Here is a 25,663-nt window from a genome sequence, read left to right as displayed (position 1 = left end):
TCACATGGTAAAAATGGTTTATTGATTAGCTTTTATTGAATGAAGCAATAAATCTGTATCTCTTAGATAACAGGTCATGAAACAGTTACACCACACTACAGACTGAACTCAGGGTCTACTTTATGGATATCGTCACACGGTAACAACAGATGGGAACAAAATCAATTTTTTTTGTAACGAAACAATAAATATTTTAGGAAAAAGAAATGCAAGGAATTTGTTACAGATGGTAAAAAAGAGAAGTTTCCAAGGTTCAGCTATTCTAGTATTCAGGGACGTAGAAGACTACAAGTTTGAACATGAACGATGGGTCAAACTTTTGTATTAAATCAAATTTTACGGAGAGGAGACGACTCAACGAACACAGATGTTTATTCAACACAAATACATAGAACAACATCTGCCTTGAGCACAGCCTCTTCATAAGCTTTAGACTTGGGCAGAACTTCGTTCTCTTATTCCTAATGTCAACATCCTTCCTAGTGTAGTCTCTAACAGTGCGCACCTTCTCAGTCTAGTCTCTAACAGTGCGCACCTTCTCAGTCTAGTCTCTAACAGTGCGCACCTTCTCAGTCTAGTCTCTAACAGTGCGCACCTTCTGCACTATCTTGGATGGCGGTGTGCATGGCAGGGTTATAACACTAATATTTTCACCCACCTTATTAATAACAAAGGGGAAAAAAGAAAGGTGATATGGGTCGTATTAAAAACAAAACAAATATAGCTCATTCAGCTCAGCTGATATAAATCTAAATGTTTTAAACTTAGCTATTAGACTATATACTATATAGATTCTATATTAAGTTGCCCAAATCTAGGCGCTACAAGATTACTGACTTTTTAAAAATACATTTTTTCGATTGTTCCTTAAAAAAAAAAAAAAAAAAAAAAAAAAAAAAAAAAAAAAAAGATGATTACATCCTAGTCTAAACCTCCCACAGGACGGCAAGGGGCTTTTGGTGGGCAGGGTTTGACTTACATCTACCGTGTGTGTGTGTGTCTGTTGTTGTATCGTTGTAAATTTCTATGACTAAAATTGTGATACTATTTTATAGTCAAGTTTCTGTTTTATAAAAGTTTTTATTAAATCAACTAGTTTTTACACAAAGACTACGTCGGCTAGTTCTTACAGGGACGGTCTATCGCTCTACTCCTGTTCATTAGGTTAAGTAGGCCTACCAATACCTTTCCCACCACTTTTCATTTCATATCTATAAACTGTTTACCTCACCAACGAGATTCACATGGGGATTTTGCTTGTAATTTATAAGATAATAGAAGTCTATCTAAATTATTTTCATACATCTTGTTATCAACAAGTGGAGTCAATTATTTATTGTTAACTAGCCCCCAGACGCGAATAAAGTTGTAGCAAATGGAAATTTGGCAAATAAAATGCAAAATGTAACTTGTTCTTCATGTCAATAAAAACAAGCGTAAGTTACCATGCTGTACTTAGCAATATTTTGTAACCTTTGATCAACAACAACACACAAGAAAGAAGTGGGGGTGGGTGAGGGCATCAGAGGAAACATTACTTCGTCTAGTTGTAAATGTGTTTTTTTTCTAAGCCAATCTTTCTATTACAGTTTTTACAAATGTTATCTTATAATTTTCACTGATATTATCTCACGATTAAATTAAGCCACAGCCCTATTAATTGCATAGCTGTGTCCTGTGTGGTTTATTTAAAGGCTATAGGTCTAGTACGTGCACCCCACTATTGCCATAAATTGTAAATTTATCAAATACATTGAAGTTATGCCTATGATTATACACACCACACCACTGGCCTCAAGTCACACCACTTGCTCTACAATGACACATAACATTCTTTCACAATCCACAATACTTGCTATAACTGTGGACCAGAGGTAGTTAGATTCACCTTCACATATCAATCATTTTCAGTCAGGCCAAACTTTGGCTATTATTACAGATCCATATATAGTGAGTATAAAAATACAAGTATATAATTATGGTATATATAATACACCGATGACATGTGGCATGATAAGGCACGAATGATCATTTTTAAAAGGTACAAATAATTTTCCAATTCAAACATTTTAAACATATATTCAATAATTGTATAATTTCATATGCAAATCTATGGAAGAAATTGAGAGTGTACCAAATGAAAGACGAAGATGTTAAAATTTGTAATGAAAAAAAAAAGGGACAATAAAAATGCAATAAAAAATAACAGCAATCACTGTTTGTTAATCAATATAATCTAAAACCTTGTTGCTTCTAAAGCAGTTAACAAAAAGATGTAACTATTCTAGTGTGGAGTTTAGTGTTCATTGTATAATAATAAATAAATATACACAAATATTCATTGTCTTAAAACAATAAAGAGGTTATATACAATTTCAATATATTTGATGGAGATTTGCTAATTTTTAGTGCGTTAGCATACAATATGTGCTTATATTTTCACTTAATATGTTTTATTTACAATTAATATTACTTGGTTGTATTATAATATCAGAAAAATATCCCAATTTGATTATAGCTAAGGTGATACATAAAGAAGTATTTGAACATTAGGGTATTAGAGATTACATACATTTTTTTGTGTGTAATAAGATGAATTGTGTAAAATATCATGTAATAAACAACATCTGTACAAACTGGCATTGGTTCTGGCTCAAAATTTCCCAGAAATCTGTCTAGTACAAGTGTGAAGTGAGCATCAGTAGCTCTAAGTCCTTCACTTCATGTCTTTACCAACAGTTTTACAAAAGTAAAGTAGACCACAGTCTCAGGGGACTGAATCCTGATGAAGGAGAAATCTTTGCAGTTCAAACTATAGGAAGCTCTTCTATTAATGTGTACACAAAGATTCAGTAATGCTGCTGCTGTGTGAAAACATTTGAAGCTTCATAGTTTTGATGAACCAAGAAGTCGAATGTGGGCATTCATTCATACACGAATGAAAACTTCTATTCCAAAATTAAGCCCTCATCTGAAATCATATTAAATAAATGAATGTTTTTTTTTTCTGTTTTGTTGTTGTTTTTTAAATGTATGATAAATTATAACATGATAATTTATTAGAATTAAAAAAATAATAATTTAAGATGGTATTAACTGAGTAAAATCAAGAAACAATTATTTGAAAGCATTGTGTATTTAAATAGTCTATGAGGTGTGGTAAATTGTAAAAGATTTAAATTATTTTCTTACTTTACTACAAATCTGTTGTTCTTCTAAATTCTTTTTTATCTGCATTAATTTTAATGGACCTTTAAAAATCATACCTCAACAATGGCTGAATGATTGTCAGTACCTTCATCTTCTGATAAATAGCTATCTAGAAATTGGAAGACTGTGTCTGTAATCTTGCCTGGAGAAAAAAAATCAAAATGTAATCTTAAAGTACATGTAGTAAAGTACCTTTCCATTTTGTGTTTTAAAATGTTACTGTTTTTTTTTAATGAAAATTTATCATTGAAAACATGATCTCATTTATTTATTTTCTTTGTGCTTCCTTTTTCACCAAGACATTAAAATGATTCTGTTTTTATGGATCACATATCAACTCACTGCTTCAATATTCACAGATATGGCTAAATATGTAGGCTTTTGTTCCCTTAGATAATTGTACATGTTATTTCTCCCACACACATTTTCAGATCAAGTTGAAACTTTAAACAATTATTTATTGTATCTAACAAAACACGAATCAAATAAAAAATTTACCATTTAGTCAATTAATTATTTTGTTTGATAATGAATAAGGGAAATAACCTCTATATTTTTGAGTGTTTTGAGTTCTTCCCCTTAGATATTTTTTTTTAAAAAAAAAAAGTTTTCTCTGGCCCACACAAGTGATTGAACCACTGAGCATGCTAAAAGCATGAAATTGGGCTAAACAAAAAGATTAGTAAAAATATTTCCAACTTGGCAAATTTATCTTTGTTAGTCTTAATCTATTAAAAATTATTTACATGATTGCTTTAAAATAGTTGATGCAATTACACTTAATATAAGCTTTTTTAAAAAGGTATTTTTTTTATTTTAGCTGTTTTCCCTTATATTTTAAAAACAGCAATGATAGACTTCTAACACTGAAAATTTAAGAAGAGAAGATGTGAGATTGATAAGGATTTTTGTATTTAAGCTTGAGAAAAGAAAACTGAGATAAAATGTTATAAAATAATTGTCCAATATATTAATTGTAGCTTACCAGCATGATTTGCATCATCTATGGTACCATCCAAATGCTGATAAGTCTTAGATGATGTCATTATTTCCTTGGGCTTTTTATCATCAGGCTTTAGCCGTCTATCCCCAGTGCTGCTATGATGGCCTTGTACTGAGGCCCTGATCTGTGCACTGCCAAAAGGCAAGTGGCTGTTACTTTGCTTTGGCTTTTCAACATCCGAAATATCTGGCAATACTAGTGTGTCCACAATACCTTTGACCACATGCTCGTCTTGTAGAAAGTCTTTGGATTCAGTCTTGTCTGATTTAATACCCTTGTTAATAGCAATGACTTCACTGTATACTCCACTGTCAGCACTAGAAGTAGAGGATTTAGTAATCGCCTGAGATTTGTCTGACTTCTTGGAAGTTATGACCCCACTGTAACTGTACTCTTTGTGACCCAGATCAGCTTCAGCCTCGTCAGGCAAATTAATCGAGTCCAACATGTCAGAAAATGAAGGCTGAGTTTTCTGGTCATCAGTCTTGTTAGTACTTAGTATAATGTCAGTGCTCATGTCTGGCTTCGACACGTATGTTGATACAAGTCCGGGTGTGCCGCCTGACTGTGAAATTCGTTTAGGTGATTTCATAGCTATCAAATGCGGCGCGTTGGGTTTGTCAATGGAGGAAGAGCTTTTGCCAAGACCGGAGTCTGTGGAGAATGCTTTGTTGTAGAATGAGCTATGCAGCTCATCAAGCGATGACTTGTTTTTCATTGATCCGTCAAAACCTTCACTGCTTACAAGCTTTCGCTTGTCATCCTTGATGTACACAGAGCTGTCTTTGAAAGAGGATTGGCTCTTCCTGTCCTGGGAAGAAGAAGATGTCTGCTTGGTGTGGATGAACTTGTGAGGTGCTGGTCTTGGAAATTGTTGTGCGTCACTACGAGACCGCTCCAGCTTGTTGACCATCGTAAAGTTATCATTGTACATGTACGGACTGTGCTTGGTCTCAATCAGCTTAGACCGTGAAGCAAGACCATTTGAAGCTAGAGAAGAAGAAAAAAAAAGTGTGTATATGTTATAGTTAATATTAATATAGCAGCTTAAGTGATAGACGTTGTAATACATTTATTTGTTAACATTTTAGTTATAGATCTAGTTTAAAAAAATAATAATTTTTAGATATATTTAAGAAATTTAGGAAATATGACCGAAGTTCATATCCCTGAGATTTACACAATGGATGCATAGGACGCTGACTTCGGTGTAGGCCACTTTGAATATAGGCACTGGCTTGGGCACAGACCCACTGACTTAAATGTAGGCCACTGATTTGGGCACAGGCTCACTGACTTAAATGTAGGCCTCTTGTTTGGGCACAGGCCCACTGACTACTGATTACGACACTAAAAAATAAGTATAAATACATTTTCTGATACATATGGAAGTAAAAACGCCACTTACCTCCCATGGGAGTGTATTCGTAGATCTCCATTCCCATTGGGGTGTAGCTGCTCATCATAGGCGGCACTTCAGGGAGAGGTGACAGATTGGCGCTGTGGTAGATACGTTGATGCCCAGGTATGCCTACTGGCACTGTAATAAACAATTAGAAGATATAGGCATCTCGTCATTTGGCTTTTTTTTTAAAAATTACTTCGATAATACTTTGTGTATGTTTTATGGTGCTGACAAATATAAGATTAACACTTCTGCTGAAAGTTAGTTGTTAATTTATGATTAAACCTACATGAAATTATTTTTTTAACATAAATAATTCTTTTATATTTTAAACCCATTTTAAAAAACATCTGATTCATCAAGTCATTCGTCAGTTGTTGTTATTGCTAAGATTAACTTTAAAAAAAACCCAACAGACTTTTATATGAAATCGTAACTCTATTTGAAGCCGTGAAATGACAAAATGTCAACAAAATTTGTAGTGAATTTCACACATTGTGACGCGTAGGACGTAATCATCCTTCTTTTTTGAAGTATAGTCTGTATTAGGGTAAGATAAGAAGATAAAATTGTTAGTACTTTCTACCTCTCACAAATACTAATTGAAAACCTATGTTCCAATGTTCCAATGTTAGTCAAGGCCAATATTTGAGAGATGGGTACATTATTTCATGAAAAACATTAATTAAAAGACAATTTATACTATATTAGTAATCCTTATGCTACTAATATATAATGTTAGAGACCAATACCAACATAACAATTAAGCTCATCTTCGGCTGAAAAGTCGACTGAAAGCCTATCTTAAAACAAACAATGCAATCAATGTTCTATTGGACATTGTTAGTAGTTAATGTTATGGTCTAAATTCTAAAAGTTATAAGTATGTAAGTCTGTCAGCACAAAAGGTCTTATAAATAAATTATACACGTTCTATAATGTGTATTAATAAAACATGCAAACCAATCTATACAATAAATATCACATGCACTAAATAAATACGTATGCAGACCACCATATATACACATGTAAACCTTGTATATAGAGCTATTTAGTAGGTGGTGTGTCGATTGACCCCACCGATACAACCCCACCTCAACATGATCTACAAGATTTACAGTGGCATAAAAAGGTCCACGCTGTTATCCTATTACAGTTACTCAAAACAAAACCAAAAAAAATGAAATGCGTGTATTATTAATGCAATCAGCATGCAGTAGTCTAACAATGAAATGTTAAGGTTATAAAAATGTTAATGAGTCCCCTATAACACAGCTAGTGTGATGCTTATTAAAGGTGCTCTACATGCCTCTACTGAATTAAGACAAGTCTAAAAACAAAAGATGAAGTTATTTCTTACTGAGATACACGTTGTTATGACTGGAGAACATAGCTTTGGAAGGAGCGTATGGATTTCCTGAAAATGTTGACCGGGGCATGAATGGTTGTACAAATGTAAATGAGGCACAGAATGCTATCAACAATGTTAATAAATACAAAAACAAAACAAACATATTCAACAACAAGATCTAAGTAGCATCTTAATAGTCTTGCAAAATGTCAACATTCTGACAAATCGGAAACAATCTCAACAGAATACTACGTGAGATAAGTAGGCCTAATGTTCTTTGAGGACAAATTTAGGGGGCAGAATATTGTTCTATTTTTAAACAAAGCTCATATTTAGAAACGAAGCGAATTTTAATAAGACCAACCAATTAGAATCCACTAAGATTTAAAGTAAAATTTATGTTGTAAGTAGTGGCGTTAACTTTAATCTTCTCGGTTGTTTCAAGGCAATTGTTAAAATTATTTCAAGGATCCTGTTATATAGCAGGTCTAAAAATGGTGAGGCACAATCCAATAAGTTTTATAAGCTACCAACTACACGTAATATGTTGACTCGAACAATATGGCCCATAACAAATACACCTAATACGTGTAGCAGTGTATGCTTATCATAACTTATGCAGCATGTAACAAATGAAGGTGATAAGTTACGAGCCAGAATAAATCGTGTTCACTGTTCATGCCTTTCTATTTTTTTTATTAAAGTCATGGACAGCTTTGGTATTCTTTATTTTTACAGTCTTGGCTCACATCTTATAGACCTTTCATTGAACACATTTCTGGTTATTGTTTTCATGAATACGTCTTCATTCTGATGTTTTAGTAGCCTGGATTCTATCGCGGTATTTGATGCCTTCTCACACAGCTTATGTGTGTACACAAATATACAAAGTATACAAAAGTATTGATATATGTTTATGTTTTACAAATATTGAAGTTGTAACACTTTAAAGGAGCCTAACACACACATTTTGTTTATTTGTTCAGCTCTGAAGTAACGCTACTTACTGGACTGTGGTCGTCTTTCTGATGTGGCCCGCTGTAGGTATGAGGGCGGTATATCCATCATGCCAGTAGGGGGTGGATTTTTATGCATGAAATAAGCAGGAGCAGGGGTGACTGCATGGATACCAGGCGCTCCTAGCCAAAGACCAGTTCCGCTCACCTGAAATACAAAACAGATACCAGGTATTGGTAAGGGAGGTTTAAGAAAAGGTATAACAAAGCAAACTAATGAAAGTAAGATTTGTAAATTTGGTCCGATTAGCTTCGTTCGGGGACCTACTTTAAAAGAGCTTTGAAACGTATTACTAGATCGAGTTTACTTGCCAATCAACTTAAAATTATCTGAAGAATTTTTTAAAAGTTAAAATAGCCTAGTAGGTTATAATATATTCACATTATAAATACTACCTCAGAAACTTACAAATAGCACACATACACAAACAAATATTTCTAAGACCTTATTAAAACACCATTCATTTTCTCAATGCTAGGACAAATACAACCAAACTCGTCCGGTTTAAAAAGCGCAATTCGAACATTTAATATGATGCACAAATTAGTAAACGAATTATTTAAAACTATACAAACTTTGAGCCATTAACTAGCAACAATGTTTTAACACTAATTTACACCGAGTAAAAGCTTTAACACTAAAGCAATGACCAAAATAGGAGGCAGTAATACTGTCCGTAGGAGCATCTTTAAATGGAGACTTACCTTTGGAAATTGTAAGTCTCGGTTTAGGGTGGATGGTTGACTATGGTTGGGAGACACAGTGTAGGGGTTGGGAGGATGTTTACTTGTTTCATCACCATGGCGGCGCTTGGATTTTCTGTTTGAAAAAAAAAAAAGAAATATGACAACATATTCAGAAGGGGTACTTTAAAAATATTGATTGAATAAAACTCTGAGAGAAGCATGTTTCATTTAGTTAGTCATTGCGTATTTCATTTCTTTAGCAGGACCAAGCTTATGTAATTTATATGTGCGAGAGTTTTCTATATTTAGTTGCTGAATCCATTTGACTGTTTGGTTATGTACGTGAATGTAAGAGTGTAAACTAAGTAATTACTAACTATCAATCTATACGTTTAATTAATTATCTTCCTTAAATATGAAGGATCATTGATTTTTATTTTAAAGTTTTTATTCGGCACATGTGCATGCATGATCAATTTTAAAATTAATTTTTAAACAAGTATTTCATGCTTTTGTGGTATTTCAAATTTACATTTTTACATTATTAGAAAATATTTGTACAAATACTCCTTCTTCCTTATTGCTATTAGAGAATGGAATGGGTTGCTTGAGCTAGCCAGGGAAACCAGTGACTTGGCAGAATTTAATTCATTAGTTAATTTGCATGACTGAATGCATGACGCGTAGGACGTAATCATATTCTTTTTGAAGTAACGTCTGTATTTTATAAGATAAGATAAGATATCAATTGCATTATTAGAATTTTAAGAAAGAGGTCTACAAGGATATACATTTACTAACTTTCAATTTAAGAATATACTTATTTTTAATGTCCGAAAAAAAAAAGAAATCTAATTTTTGTGGACGGCAGTAAAATGGTCCTAATACTCATACATGATTTACATAGAGTAAAATATTCTTAGGTTGTTTCAATGAAGTCAATTTAAAGTGTATCCTCTTGTTTTTAATGTTGTTCTAAAGTTATTGCAATTCAGTAATGACGTAAAGGTGGTTTCCCTTGAACATCATCACATGAATCTGAGAAATTTCTTGTTTCCAGAAATGTTTTATTCTCGACAATGAAAAATCAAGAACATTTCAACAGGGCCGGCCTTACATCAGGCAAATTAGACTTAGGGCCTTCAGTTGGTGGGGGCCTCGCACTGGACTAAAACAATTTAGAAAAAAAAATGCGAAAGATGGATCAGATCTCAAACATAGTAGAGTGATACAACGTTATGTTTACTAGTGTAGCTCTATCTCTAGGACGGAAATAGCGATAGATGAATTAAAGTTATTTGTCGATTTAGATATAGAAGAAAGGTTTTCAATAATTGTGTAGTATTTTTTTTAAATTTCCTTTGGAGCTACTTGGTTCACTTCGCATAAGGCCTCCAATTATCCAGCTCCGGCCCTGCTTCTAAATAAACCACTTGGACGCTGACAACTAGGTTGACATGTAGCGTTTGAAATGGTTTTAGTTCCAGAATGTTCATTGAAAAATATAATCAAACAGAGAGGTAGTATTGTGCATCTTACGATTCTTTGCACCGGTGTTTTATAGTTTTATTTAGTGACGTTTTTGAGGTGAGCATGAATATCTCAACTCTCAAAGGAATTCATGATGCTCGACTTTCTATAGATTGTTTTCTTCCAGTCTCCGGTAGCCTTGACATTTCTTGACATAGATTGTGACCACCTGAGTTTTGTACCCCCCCCCCTTTCTTAGAATCAGTTGGATGGACGAGTGCACAGTGAAGGAAGTTGAAGGTTACGTTAAAGCACTTGCCAGATGGGCTTGTGACAATAGTATCTTTTTGTAAGAGATTGTTCACATTTTAGACTATTTTATTATTTTTTTATAAGCAACACAAAATAATATTGAGAAATGTAACTATTTACGTGAAAAATGATTTGACTCGAGTAGCACCATTAAGACTTTAGAAGACTAAAAACTAAAGTAGTATTATTGCATAAAAGCCTAAATCATAATTTACAAATACAAAAGGAAAACCTAATAAAATACTCAGACACCAATGGCTCCTTCTTCCCTAGTACCATTAGAGCATGGAAGGGGCCGACTGAATCAGCCAGTAAAACCTATTAATTAACAGAGTTTATAGCTAATTAACATGCGTGACTAGATTAACATTCTAATACGCTAATACGCGTAGGGCACAATTATCTTCTGTTAAGAAGGAACGGCTGTACTTTAGAGGATATTGTAATAAAATTATCTTATCTTAGGAAATACAGACGATACTTCAAAAAGATTCTAATGGAAGCAAATCAACGAGAACAGGTCTTTATTCACAGGACATCACAAACTCATGATAACAAAGTCTGCCATGAACACAGCTTCTACTCAAGCTTCTAGACTTAGGCGGGGCGGGACTCTCTTGAGCAGCCAACATTCCTTTTCAGTCTAGTTCCTAGCAGTGCACAACTTAGCACGCACCTTCTGCACTTTGAATGTCGGTGAAAGGCAGGGTTATAACAATATGTTCTTTTTTTTTTTATTTGACATCATTTCGACGGACAACGGCTTTGTCTGCATTAGGGTTTTGAAAAATATGCAGGTCGACACTGGATTTGCGTAGCCGTGCATAACGCTGCACTCATCATTGGAATCGAAGACATAACCCTTTTTTTTTTTCATATAAAAAATAAGGTTCAAAATAGTCGAATAGATTTATTCAATTTATAAGCCTGTTTTTTTGTTTTTTAATTAGCTCCTGAATGTTTTGAAGTTTGCATAGTTCAAAAGTTAAATGATTTATCAATACTATAAAATAAAAAGTTATTCTCCCAGGCGGGGAATCGAACCCCGGTCTACCGCGTGACAGGCGGGGATACTTACCACTATACTACCGAGGAGATATCATTTGTCTCGTAACTCTGTAAAATGTTAAAATTGCTCGTTGTTTCTTATTGATTAAGTTATTTATTCTGCTTTTTTTTTGTGCAATTTGACGTTTTGTACCTTTTTTTTTCTAAATTTTAAAGCATGTTGAATTTTGAACATTTTACATGTTTGAGTTCCAATGATAAGTATTTTTTTTACAAATGTTTTCGTGGTACTTATGAAGACACGTATATGATTTTAAAAAATTCAGACCAGTGTTTAAAAAATTAAATTAACTGACGTTATAATTTAAACTCGGTCGGTCCGCCCCTTTGACTTTATTTTACCTACGCTCTTCTTACTAGGAGAAAAAAAGACTTTCCAAAAATCAATGCTCATTAGTAAGTAATAAATTATAGAAGAAGCTAGACAATTATGATATCCAGGGAAATCTTTATAGAATATGGTCAATGTCACAACCTGGCTCCTTATTGTTAGGTCATAGCTCTATGGATAGATCATAGCTCTATGGATAGATCATAGCTCTATACTTGATCATAGCCCTATGGTTAGATCATAGCCCTATATGGTTAGATCATAACTCTATGGTTAGATCATAGCTCTATGGTTAGATCATAGCTCTGTGGTTAGATCATAGCTCTGTGGTTAGATCAGAGCTGTATTGTTAGATCATAACTCTATGGTTAGATCATACCTCTGTGGTTAGATCATAGCTATGTGGTTAGATAATAGCTCTGTGGTTAGATCATAGCTCTGTGGTTAGATCAGAGCTGTATTGTTAGATCATAACTCTATGGTTAGATCATACCTCTGTGGTTAGATCATAGCTCTGTGGTTAGATCATAGCTCTATGGTTAGATCATAGCTCTGTGGTTAGATCATAGCTTTATAGTTAGAGCATAGCTCTGTGGTTAGATCATAGCTCTATGGTTAGATCATAGCTCTGTGGTTAGATCATAGCTCTATGGTTAGATCATAGCTCTGTGGTTAGATCATAGCTCTATGGTTAGATCATAGCTCTGTGGTTAGATCATAGCTCTGTGGTTAGATCGAAATTGAAGTCAAAATCTTATAAAAAAAATCACTAGCGAATCAAAGACAACAAATTGTCAAGGTATAGGCCTACTTATTTTGTTTTCTTGTGTATGGCGTATGCTCTGGTTCGCTCTTTTTTGTGGGCTCGAGGGGGTGGGGACGGTCAGGGGGGTATCTTTAGGAGCTCAGCAAAGACAAATCAGCTTAAGTCGGGATTCTTCGAACTCCAGCCCCTTGGTATGCAGCCAAGTGGTTTACGCCACGCTGCCACACATCCCACAGTTAGTTTTTTTTAACACTATTATGAAGCCTAGATTTAGATATAGACATCTAATTCTATATTAGAAGATTTTATATATGTAGGCTAGAGATTTTGTAAAACTTCTTGTCCCGAATAACCCAAAACATGTTAAATATATATGCAGTGAAAAAATGTAACATATATATATATATATATATATATATATATATATATATATATATATATATAACGCTTTTTAAAGAAACAAAGCTTATCTGTTTAGAAGAGCTCCACATTTACACACACATACACACACAAACATATTTATATACTGTAAGATTTATTTCCTTTTTCCGATCTCAAGCAAAATTAAATAATTACCACAACCGGTATTTAACTAACAATTTTTTTTTTTTGGATTCATGTTTTGTTAAGGACAATATGTAATTGTGCACAAGTTTCAACTTGATCCGAAAAAGGGAAGTGGGAGAAATAACGTGTACAGACAGACAGACAAACAGACAGAGTGAGTTGATAAAAGCTTTAGAAAAGAGAAAAGCGAGTAACTCTAGGGATAATGCTGTCTGACCTACTCTGTACGATTTGGTATGCTATAAGATAACCGTTAAAAAAAACAAGTAAATCAAGCTTATGAAAAGTTGTAAGTCTGTCTATCTCTGGAGAAATGTATTCTTTATTCATGTTTATAAACTGAATCTTTTCAAATTACTAAGTAGTACAAGTGTATATGATAGATAGATAGATAGATAGATAGATAGATAGATAGATAGATAGATAGATAGATAGATAGATAGATAGATAGATAGATAGGCAGATAGATAGATAGGTAGATAGATGGATAGATAGATAGATAGACAGATAGATAGGTAGATAGATAGGTAGATAGATGGATAGATAGATAGATAGATAGATAGATAGATAGATAGATAGATAGATAGATAGATAGACAGATAGATAGGTAGATAGATAGGCAGACACACAGATTGATTGATTGATTGATTTAAAGGGTATTATTCTGAATACTGGGAAGAATAATAGAAGCTAGTCGATGTAATTAATTCTTTTGATTTTAATAAAGATTCCAAAAAAAATGTTACAGAGACAAGAATAAAAATAATCGAAGAAGCCAAACTATTGTTACATTGAAAAAGACTCTTAAGGCGTAAAATAAGCTATACGAATATTACAACGAAAGACACTTAACAGTAAGTCAAATATTACATTAATAACATATACAATAAAACCAGAGGAATGTTTCTTTTAGGTATGAATATACTTTGTGAAGAATGACTAATGTTAATCATTTACCATATACTAATATGCACACACGGTGGAAATGTCTTCATTTGATATACAAGCCAATTATTTCAAAAAATGACCATTTCATAGGAGCAAGCTTTCCTTCTTACGTTTCTCTCAGTTTAACTCTTTCCACCCCGCACACAAACTGGCGAACGTAATTAAATGTCCTAGGTCTACGTCTATTAAATTAAAAAGATAATATACTTGAAACATCTTTTAACTTTTTATTTATTGCGTATTCTATAGTTTTAATCAGGCATTATAGGGTTAAAGATTGCTGTTTGAAACTTTTCTCCGAATAATTACGATTAAATAAAAAAAGTTTCAGCGAAAAAAAACAACAACAACTACTATATGCAGTTTGACACTTATTTGGGCCTACACTGAGCTAGGCATAGATAAGTTAAGAAACGACTAGTATCAAAAACTACAACAGATACTTACATACAACAAAAACACTCCATTGATTGGCTGCAATCTTTACTCAATTTGATTTAATCCAAGAATTTCTCAGCGAATCACTCTCTATTGAACATTTATCAAGCACTGAATTCCTTTCTCTTGAAAGAACATTCGTCTAGATCATATTGCTAGGTTGATAATGCAGTACAACGAACAATCAGCATTGCATAATTCCCTTTTATTGTAATTGTTCCAATACAGCATTTAATGTTTACACAATAAGATTACAGATAAGTCTTTTTAATTAGCCTACAACTTGTATCCAATTTTACTATCCATACACAGTTTGTTTTTTTGGAGCACAAAAAACACTCAAATCTATTGGGAAATTAAAAAAAAAACAACACTTTTATAATAGCGTGTAGTAAAACAATAGGCTATTCTATCTAACACATGTAAAACAATAGGCTATTCTATCTAGCACAGTTTCAAGCATGAATGTCTAAGACTGAGGACTCTAGGATTACGGGATATAAACTGAATGGGCCATAAAAGTTCGTGTTTGGGCCAACTAAAATAGACGTCCCTGCCAACTTATGCAACCTAAAGCACATAACTTCTCAAGTCCCACCCCTCCTTCTCACGCGCGCACAGACACAGGTTGTGGTCTTATACATGTCATCTTATCTAGAAACAAACAATTGGGGGGGGGGACTTCTATTTCATGCCAATAACGACATCGATCAAGATACAGGGCTTACAGCAGTGCAATGTCTGACTGAATCAAGTGACAAGGCCCTGACTGACCGATACAGCAAAACAAAGGCCAAGTATTGCTGGCGCTGATGTAAACCACAATGACAACGAGGCAAGACTTTGACATTTAGGCCTATTGAACAGAACACGATTTTGTGAACAAATACAACTGAACATTTTATTCTTCATGTTTCATACTTGAGTTATTTGATGAAAGGCTTTGTTTAAAAAAAACTTAATCAAGAAGTGTGTGGTCGGCTGCCTGGTCGCGTGGTATGCGTTTAAACTGTCGTCTTGGTGGTCCCCTGTTCTAACCCAGCCCACATCCAGCGGGTAATTTGAGCTAGGATGCGATACTCTTTAATTAATTCTAAAGGGACATCCGAAACCTGAAACACAAATATTAAGTGTCTTAAATCATATGTCGTTTAAGTACCAGTGTCCAAGTCTTCAGTAGACACTAAAGTTCACTTTTACATTAAGTCTGACGTGCAGAGACAGTCTATACTCCTTTCAGACAGTCATCATATATCTTCTATACATATATTGATATTTGAAATACAATTATTACAATTATTTATATTTTTGTGAATTCAAAATCAAGGAAACATAAGATAAGATTCACGCTACCTATACCAGAGTTTAAGCCGTGAATAAAAACAAACAACAATATCATCAGAGAAATACAAGTCGCCTAGAATGTTTTGTTCATAAAAACTAAATTATAAGCATCTCACTTTGACATTTGAAAAACTACCTTAAACTGATATTTAGTAACTGATAATCCTAATTGTACCTATAATATGAACACAACAGAGCCACTCTCTTTGTTTCTCTATTTATACGAAGGTTGTGTACGTTAAACAGACAAAATATCCGTCTCCGTAAAGGAATTTCAACGCTAGGGTGCAGCAGCATGTAATTTTTTTTTTAACCATGAGTCTATCAGCAGGAATAAGACACAGACGAATGACATGAAAAGGTTCGTCGTTCAGCCTACAGGGCAGGATCTAGCCAACACTGCTTTGTATTTTATCAGCACAATCTTCAATTGTGTCCCTTTAGTCCCAGACAGTGGAATTTAATACACTCTTTATTAGTGTGTTGTTGCTAACATAATGTTCAATAAGAAGACAGAACAATATGGTTTGAAATCATGTGCAAAATAACTTACAGAATTACTTTTTTTTTTTTCAATACAGACATTAAGTAGTGTATATTTTACCTTACTAAGACCTACTAGAAGTTTTCTAAATAGAAATAAACAGGTAACCGCTTCAAGCCATGAACATATTCAAACAAAACAAATGGTTTAGGAACTTTAACCGGGTGGGAGAGGTCGAGGAAATAGTTGAGGGAACAAATCAAATGAGTTGATCTTTTTTCTCTTCCTCGAGTGGACAATTGGACAATGTAAGTCTCCAAAAGAAGCATGTTATGAAGACATCTTTGTCTCTTTCCTCCAATGCACATAGAAACCAAAATGTGGACAAAGTCAGTGAACAATCTCTACAGTTAATAAGCTGTTTCTATTATAGCACTCATAAACATAAAAGTATTGTATCTCTAAACGAGATATCATCCCAGATGTTAGAAATCGATCTCTCCCTGAACCACAAGACACACAAGGTCAACACTTAGATCTTATTATGATAATCCGCCGAGTCCTTAAATTATTACACGCAGTGAATTTAAGGGAAATCGTATTGTAGATTCTCAAACGTAGTAACACATTCCAAGTTCCATTTGGTACTCACAGAATTATTTAAATCTCTTGACCAATGGTTTAAATGGCCTTTGCAAATGTTAAGTAATTAAATAAATCCAATTGATTAAGATTACTACAGATGCTAACCAATATTTAGACGAATTCTCCTTATACTCATGTACATTTTATAATGTTCTGTTCGGTAACTCAGAGCACAGGATATGATCCAAATTCAAGCCAAACAGCTTATGATTTAATATCCTCTTGCATTTAGCAGCTTGTATAGACTTCCACTCAATAATCCGTTAGCCACGTCATAAATCTGTTTCTTTGTTCAACCTTTATGCTGTGTAGGACCAACTTGTATTTATGTCTGCACACCAGCCTTTGTCTAGAGCCATGCACGTTACGAGACTCAAGAAAACCAGAACCTAACCAGAGACCAAAAGTGAACGCACCAGATCTAGTCTCAATGTACTGAACATGTACAAGAAAACATGGTTCACAATTTATGGCGCGAAGACGTAATGAGAACTTTGTTTTCGCAACTGTGAAATTTGTAGTCTGTTTGTAGTAGCATACAAGTTAGAAGCGAGAAACATATAGATCTCTAGTAGCCTAATGTCTTAAGGACCAAACTAGAAACACTGTAGACAAACATAGGACCATGAAACAACGATGTTTTTTGAAACACATAGGCCTAAAAACTAGTTAATTTCAAAATGATACCTTGGTGTGTAAATGTTAAAGCGAATGAATTAAAACAGACTTTTATACTTTGATTTACGTTCTACAATTCTAAAAGTCCATTAGACGTAATATAACAATATATAAAGTTGTCTCTAGGAGTCACAATCTAACACATAATAAATTAACAACGATAAAGTCTACCCATGTGTAGCCTACTATCGACTTTAACTAACCTTATTTGTAGCAAACAATATAATGTATTACCACACACACCACGCTCTTGTTCATTTACCCAAGTAACACTATACTACTTATAGTTGATAAACGAAACAAAAAAATATTCAGTTCACAATTGTTACACAAAGCACATGTAACGATCCCACAATTATTCGAATTCCTAACATTCCGTGGAACAAATGCGAAATAAAAATAAAATGCTGGGCTAGTGTACACTATCTTACACCGTCACAGACTAAATTTATAAATATAAAGAGAACACAGCCACACAAGAATGTCACAGAACAATTGTGTAAATAGGTAAAACAAAAAAAATGACAAGAAAGAGGGGGCGCACCTCTAGTCTACAGACACCTTAATGCATAGTCGCGCACGGAGGGCGTAGGGGAGACGCTCGCCCCGAAGACTAAGTAGATATGAGTTCATGGCTGACTCGACCCCCCTCCCCCTCACTGTCGTGGTGGAATGGGAAATTTAGTCTAGTTACAGGTCGCTTGACACACCACACCGTGTCTAACTGGCTACACCTAGGCTGGAGGGCGGGGAAGGAGGGGCTAGAGGACACAGGTAAGAAACAGAAGTACCTACAAGTCAGCTAAACAACAAAAAGAACAACTTAAGACAAGGTAGCATAGGTTTAGGATAGAAAGTCTTAAACTTAACATTTGGCATAATAAGCCGCCCAGGGCGATTAATCAGAAAAATCTTTATATATATATATATATATATATACATGAAACTATATTTGATGGTAAAAAAATATGATTTCTTCTTTAAATTCCTAAACCTCAATGGCGTGTTGGTTGAATGTTCATTACTCTGATCAGCAGTGGGACCGCAGGTTCACCAAGAAATCAAAGTTAAAGGTCACGGACAAAGTTTAAGTGACAAAAAAGCAATCGGTCCCTAGTGCTACATAAAATAAATGAAAAACTAATTCTATTTAATAACCGACTCCATGCTATAGTCCCTACGGCCCAATCACACCGCTACATGTGCTTCAACTGTTACCTTCCTCTGTGCACTGCAATATGCGTTTTTTTTTTTATTGATTTAACATTCTGTCCTGTTATTCATTCCAAAACTGAAACTAAATAAAAAGAAACTGATTTGCGTCAAGATTTATAGTGCAGAATGTCTTCAAAGTTGATTGGCCATCAATGTTACACACGCTTAATACGAGAGAGAGAGAGAGAGTGTGTGAGAGAGAGAGAGAGAGAGAAGGGGGGAGAGAGAGAGACTTGAGTGTGGAGGGAAAGAGAATAATCGATACAGCAATTTTGTTAAATGAAACTTTATAGCGAGCCTGGCCACATGTTGTCATTCAACAGTTTTATTTCTGACATTTCTGTTCTGTATTGGTAACGTAACTGCTTAGAGGAGAAGCAAGTATCTCTACAATGACAGAAAAGAAATATAAAAAGAAAATTTAGCACATTCTATTTGCTTCTTAGTTTCCGTGTTAGATGAGATAAGATAAGACGACATAATTGAAGATAAGACGTCTTTAGGGGATAAGTAGAACAAAATAGAGTATTTAGATTAAACATGAAAAGCATGAACGATAACTGTAGATTTGGAACACAAAACCTAAGCGTCCCGATACAAATCGTCAGAAAACGGCTAGACTAAATCAATTTTCAATGCTGAGGAACTTCTATGTCAGGATCTGAACTTTTATGCTGATAAATTAAAACTAATAGTGACCTCTGTTTTTTTTTTAAATAAACTTTATTGTCACGACTCACCACATCAAATAATCCTGTTTTGCGTAGATTTGCCAACTACGAACAATGCCAGGCGAAAAGGAAAGTAATAGAAAGTTCATGCATCACACGGCGTCGTTATGACTGGCTTATTCGGTCCGACACATTCAAGGGAAACTTTCTTCTTCTTCGGCTTTCTCATTACGTTCAAGTGTTCAGTCCAATATCTGAGATGACCTACGCAGTTAATTCCACATCAGGCAGCTCTCCATAAAGTTTTTCTTCTATAGGGGTGTTTTGGGTCAAGTGTGTCTTGATCGGAACTCTCGATGGAGTGTGTAGATTTGAAGGACATGGTTGTCATTTTCTAGGGAAACTCCACAAGGGCGAATTTCACTAATACAATTTCCAGCTTCAGGAACATACGTTGTCTCATTCTGTTGTGTCCGGTTCTGGAGTGTAAAATTATACATTGGTCATGTAGCTTGTACTAAGTCATCGTCATTCTTGTAATTAGGATGACACCTTGTCCATTTTTCTAATCACTACTATCTTAGAAGGGTGAAAGTCCTACAGCTTTTGGTAATGACCGATGCTCAACCTGTGACCGGGTTGTCTTACAAGGATTGGTCTCTCACATGAGAAGTTGTAAAGGGAAAAGTTTGTCTCTTGAGACGTATAATGCCACAGATAGATAGTCAGATTCTTTTCTTAATTTCTAGGGAATCTTTCAATGTGTTGATTTTTGAAACTGTCAAACAAAATGTTAAGCTATTCATTTGTATACATCATAATGACTATTTACAGATGAAACATCCCAGTTTGACTGATTTGATGATTGTAAATAACACCAACTAAAGGAGGAAGCTGAGGATGACTTTGAGTTGAAAGGATTGAGACGAAGATTTCCTATTAAAATCTTGTATCGAGGGAACTGGAGAATACAACAATCATGTCCCCCCCCCCTTTTCCATTTCTACCCAACTTATGATGCAATAAGACAGAAACTTAACAGAAACATCGGCCTGTGAATTCTAAATCATTTGGACAGCGGGGCTACACAAACGACTAGTAGAAATGTACCAAGTACTAACTTTTAACTCTTTAACTCATTATGAGACATTGCTGAAATAGTTGAATCTAAAAAGAACTATAGACATAGTCATGTGTTCTCTCTTGAACTACTAATCGGCAAATGTCGTGAATCAAAGATGGATGATGTAATAGAAGCGACATGGAACATGACTGAATGTGAAGCTTGCACATTGTATTACTGGTATTGAACACTCGGATACAGAGACATGATTCAGTAACAAACAGGTTTCAAGTAGGAACAGGATTCGATTACAAACATGATACAAAGTACAAATATAATTCGATTACAAACACATTTCGACTACAAACATAATTCGATTACAAAGAAAAGAAGTAATGTGCTTGAATTGAACATGCTACGTGAAATGACTCGAAACAAATTCTTTAAAGTGGAAACTTTTAAATTAGATTTATAGGCTAGTGACATTATAAAGTTTATGTTAACACACACAGTAGAAACCATTCGCCAGGACATGGCTAGGAGAATACAAGTAATGGGTAAAATGAACATTTTCCCGAAAATTTTGAGCGTATTGATCGCTAGTTGAACAGCTGAGTCACAGCTCGTCACGCTATTCAATGTGACTCGCTGTTGCTAATAATTATTTATTCAAATATTTGCATGGCATAGTTTTAATCCACAACATTTTCTCTGGTGCTGGTACTCGGTTTAGAACTTGTTTAGATTGAACTAGCTGTATTGTAACAGCATAGACTAAACCCCATGCTCTTGACTTGCATGGGGGCAAGTACTGCATTGTTCACTAACGCAGAGCTTCTAGCTAGGGCTTTTGGAACAGAGAATTGGAGCTTCTTACACCCTCACCCAGAGGCCCACGTAGAGTTTGATGATGATGAGTGTATTTACTATTTACCGATTGAATGAGTAGTATACAAGATTCTATTCTAAATACACACGCATTGTATTCTATTCTATTTAAGTAAGAAATGTCAACATTTTCGAAAAGTTTAGTTTGTAGTCTTTTGTGGCATTAGATCTACATTTTTTAATCCACTGTTAATGTGTGCGTACACGGTGTAAGCAATGTTTATGTTGACAACTGAAAATAGTGCAAGCGAGTATTTCACTACAACAGTTAACATCCATTAAAGTCATGACATTTACACATTTTGTGATGTGTGTCTTGCACGTTGTCATGGAATGTATGTGTGGTCAGGAAGTGATGTCATCAATTTTAACTCAGGAGGCGGGTCATAAAGGCAGGAAGCACGTGGAGAAATTAGGGAAAACAGTTAGTAATAAGACTGTCAGATGTAGATTTAGGAGACAGCGAAGGACAGTCGAACTGTAAGTCAAAGTCGTATTTTTTTTTCTTTTTACAAAGCTTATATCAACTCCCCCTGTCTGTTAAAAAAGCTTGTATACGAAATTTCTCCCATACCTATTCTCGGATAAAGTTGGAACTTTGCACAATTATTCATTGGCAGAGAGGCTAGACATAAATCAATAAAAAAAAGGTCAATTAATTACTGTTAATTAATTATTTTATTAAATAACAAGGGAACAAGGGAAATTAATCTTGCAGAATTCACAGATACGGCTAAATATGTAGGGTTTCGTCCCCTGAGATAATTGAACACGTTGTTTCTCCGACATACAATCTAGGATCAATTTGAAACTTTACACAATTATTTATTGCACCAAACAAAACATGAATCAAATTTTAAAAAATTAGTCTATTATTGTTAATTAATTATTTTGCTTGATATCGAATAGGGGAAATGTTATTGAGAGTTATGGCTGTAAGTGTTGAGATATGGCTGTAAGTGTTGAGGTATGGCTGTAAGTGTTGAGTTATGGCTGTAAGTGTTGAGGTATGGCTGTAAGTGTTGAGGTATGGCTGTAAGTGTTGAGATATGGCTGTAAGTGTTGAGGTATGGCTGTAAGTGTTGAGGTATGGCTGTAAGTGTTGAGGTATGGCTGTAAGTGTTGGGGTATTTCCCTTAGATCAGCTTTCTATGGTGTTGTTTTTTAAAGGAATTTTTGTATTTTTCTGTTTTATTATTTTTTAAATCGGGACTTCATTATTCATGTGCATGTGGAAGGAAGAGAAGATTTAGATCTATCTAGAATAAAGTTTTCCTGTTGTCTTTAGTCAGCAGATACAACTCTCAGCTAAACATTCAGTCAAACTTTCTGTAGCATCTTGGTCGTAGTTTTCTCCAACATAGTAAAAGAAATGTCATACATAAGAGTACGTAATTCAAAGCTGTACGAGTTTTGTGTTGCAATCGGAAGATAGAAAGCACTTTACAAATATTCCTCTACATTTGTTTTGAAAGAGACTTGTCTGGCGCTCCAGTGCTACTCCTTAGTATAGGCAAGTTTAGTGTCTCAATAGAACACTGTATTCAAAGAATCCGACTTTATTATTGACGTTTATATATGTATTCTTACTGAAAGAAAAAAAACGCAGCATGTAAACTGTAAACTGGAAAACAAAAATGTATGAATTAAATTTATATCTGAGTTGTCTTCCATGAAGAGTAGAGTAGGATATGATTTCTATTATATAAAACCAGTGCTTTTTTTGTAAAGAAAAAAATAGGTGCGGTACTCGGTGACTAGGTGCCGGTACTCAGTGATGGATTGCCTAACTTTTAACTACCAATAAATTAATAATATACGTTAAAATACAAGAAAAGTAAAAACTTTTTCCCCACATTCAAAAAAGGTGCCTGTACGCCGTACAGGTGCGTACCGTCACAAAAAAAGCCCTGTATAAAACCAACCCTGAGCCAACATATCGGTCTCCAACTCTAGAAGAGCTTGCGAGTAAACACGAGTTTAAAGTCAACACTACACTAATAGAGTAAAGAAGTTAGAAGAATGAATGAGCAAAATTACATAAGTGTCAGTTCCAAGTATTGCAGAATACTTTTATATGTTTGACATTTACTACCAACTTTGCACAGCGACATTTCCAGACATAAAAAGGTTGTTTTATACTTACAGACATACGAGGTGAATGACAACAGCGGCGACCACGAGGAGGATGACGCCACCAACCACAGACCCGCCCACAACTGCACCAAATTCCTCATTGTCCATAACGTTTGGGTCAGCTTGCTTGATTGAAGAACCTGGCAGATGAAGACTGGACATTATTTGGGTGATATAATGTTATATGGTCAAGTTTCAACACTCTATGAACGAAAAAAAAAAGAATTCATCGTTCTATTCCGCCTGCAGAAGAAGATCTTCACCTGCGTGTGTGTGTGTGTGTGTGTGTGTGTGTTGGAGTGTGTGTTAGATAGTAACAAGAATGTCCCCATTTCATTCTGTCGTTGGAGAGTCCGGCTTTCAGAGTCCGGCTTTCAGAGTCCGGCTGTCTGTTATAATTTCCCTAGAGCCAGGATATAGCAGTAGTTGATAAGTGTTTTAAGGAAATAAAATGACATTATCCTGGTCTAATCTACATAATTACTAGCAATAAACCAAAGAACTAACTCTATTAATCATGGCTTTAATAGACTGAATGAAAAAAAAAGAATATTTCAAAAATTAGAAGTACACACTTTGCAGTGACTAACTACAAACTCTAGTAAAAAGGCAATGGTACTAACTAATTGATATACTGTCAATGACATTCACCCCACAAGGATCACGTACAATTACAAACTACGATCTCTTTAATTCAAACTAAGTCACGATTACTGAACTTGATTGGTATTTGAGTTTCCAGAAGACTGAAACAGTGCAAGGTTCTTTTGTGGGGCCAATGGAAGCGAAAGAGCTCCTCACAATTCATTATAGCAATAAAAAAAAAAAGATAAGATGGAGAAAAAAAAAGTCACGTGTTTCTGTTTGAAATTTTAAAAGCCCGTTGAGTGGCCATAACAAACACAGTTTAGACAACATTCTCTAACTGACGTGAGGTAGTCACTAAAATGGAATGGTAATTGTTAACATTTCCATAACTGTAGCAAAGCCAAAGTTGTCCAAAGTTTAGTTTTAGGCCCTACAACGCTAAAGAATCAAAATGCTGACCCGGTAAGGAATCTTTGGTGTCATTTAGAAGTCAGAACCAGTGGATATGTTCTTTTTACTCATTCTACTACAAGTGTTAAAATACCTCACCAGATTTTTTTCGGCTCAAAATTTCAAAGTTGATGCTGCTTATTTGACCAGGATGTCTGTGTGCACTGCACGCTTAGTAACCTTCATTCGTTGTATGTAATCGAATTGACATGGCTTGAACAAGGTCATTATACTGTCCACACAACCTTAAGTGCACAAAAAACTTGCGACATTTACCTGGCCTGCACAGTATGTATTGGGACTGCCTAGATCTAGGAGTGTAATCTACCTGCAGTTCACAGGCTGGGTATACACGGCGGAACTTCAGGATCGGCTACCATGTAGGGAGTAAGCCCTACACTGCGGCCCAGCGGCCCTGTACTACTTTATTAAAATTTAAAAAAAATGCATTTTCAACGTATGAGCTAAAAATACGCAATTGAACAACAGGTTTAAGAGCTTATAATAAACAAGTTATGCTTTTATTTCAACAAAGTTTCTTAGTTTCAGTGTATTATAGATCTAACTTCTTTACTATCTCCAAGTCTAATTATTTTGCTTCATCAATTAGCATTCAAACCTCGGAAATGTTAACTAATAACGGGAATGAAATAAAGATTGGAGATAGATTTAACTTCATTGACTAGCGTGGCATGCAAGGAAAGGTAGCAGAGTGAGCTGAAAACAAAATTACTAGATGCTTAAAGTAAGAGGACTCAAACCCATCGAACTTTTCTCCCTCTCACGGCTAGTCAGTGGCATGAGCTGAATAGAAACATTACATATAAGTAACGAACATTTGGGCGGCAGTGGTGCTGAACTAGTTCCCAGGGGCCCTGGTAAAATTAGAATAGTATCCGCATGTTTATTTGATATAAATAAAGCTTGCG

The 25,663-nt window shown here is 34.7% G+C and overlaps 1 protein-coding gene across 12 annotated transcripts; it reads right to left on the bottom strand.

Moving 5' to 3' along the window:
* On the bottom strand, positions 1–23,858 carry LOC106060069 (uncharacterized). 12 transcript variants are annotated; one of them, XM_056020979.1, is made up of 9 exons: positions 23,707–23,836; positions 14,582–14,917; positions 8,691–8,805; positions 7,977–8,133; positions 6,979–7,035; positions 5,622–5,753; positions 4,196–5,203; positions 3,267–3,352; positions 1–2,971 (listed from the first exon to the last, which is right to left on the bottom strand). In XM_056020979.1, exons 2-9 carry the CDS (start codon positions 14,599–14,601, stop codon positions 2,960–2,962), a joined length of 1,587 nt encoding a protein of 528 aa, XP_055876954.1. In that variant the 5' UTR covers positions 14,602–14,917; positions 23,707–23,836; the 3' UTR covers positions 1–2,959. The 12 variants fall into 12 exon arrangements, with proteins under 12 accessions (XP_055876954.1, XP_013073285.2, XP_013073276.2 ...); XM_013217831.2 differs by lacking the exon at positions 23,707–23,836 and adding an exon at positions 18,268–18,379; XM_013217822.2 differs by lacking the exon at positions 23,707–23,836 and adding an exon at positions 17,927–18,246.
* Between the last annotated feature and the right edge of the window lie 1,805 nt (positions 23,859–25,663).

This window comes from Biomphalaria glabrata, chromosome 2, assembly GCF_947242115.1.
Source record: "Biomphalaria glabrata chromosome 2, xgBioGlab47.1, whole genome shotgun sequence".
NCBI classification, from domain to species: Eukaryota; Metazoa; Mollusca; class Gastropoda; family Planorbidae; genus Biomphalaria; species Biomphalaria glabrata.
The sequence above is the reverse complement of the archived record's forward strand: the minus strand, read 5'-3'. Positions and strand labels throughout refer to the sequence as shown.

Coding starts and splice junctions, on each gene's coding strand:
- LOC106060069 (XM_056020974.1), bottom strand. CDS start 23,858: ATGTCCAGTCTTCATCTGCCAGGTTCTTCAATCAAGCAAGCTGACCCA. Junction 7,036..7,976: donor AGAAAGACGACCACAGTCCA/GTAAGTAGCGTT, acceptor CAACATTTTCAG/GAAATCCATACGCTCCTTCC. Junction 3,353..4,195: donor AGATGATGCAAATCATGCTG/GTAAGCTACAAT, acceptor TTTTTTCTCCAG/GCAAGATTACAGACACAGTC.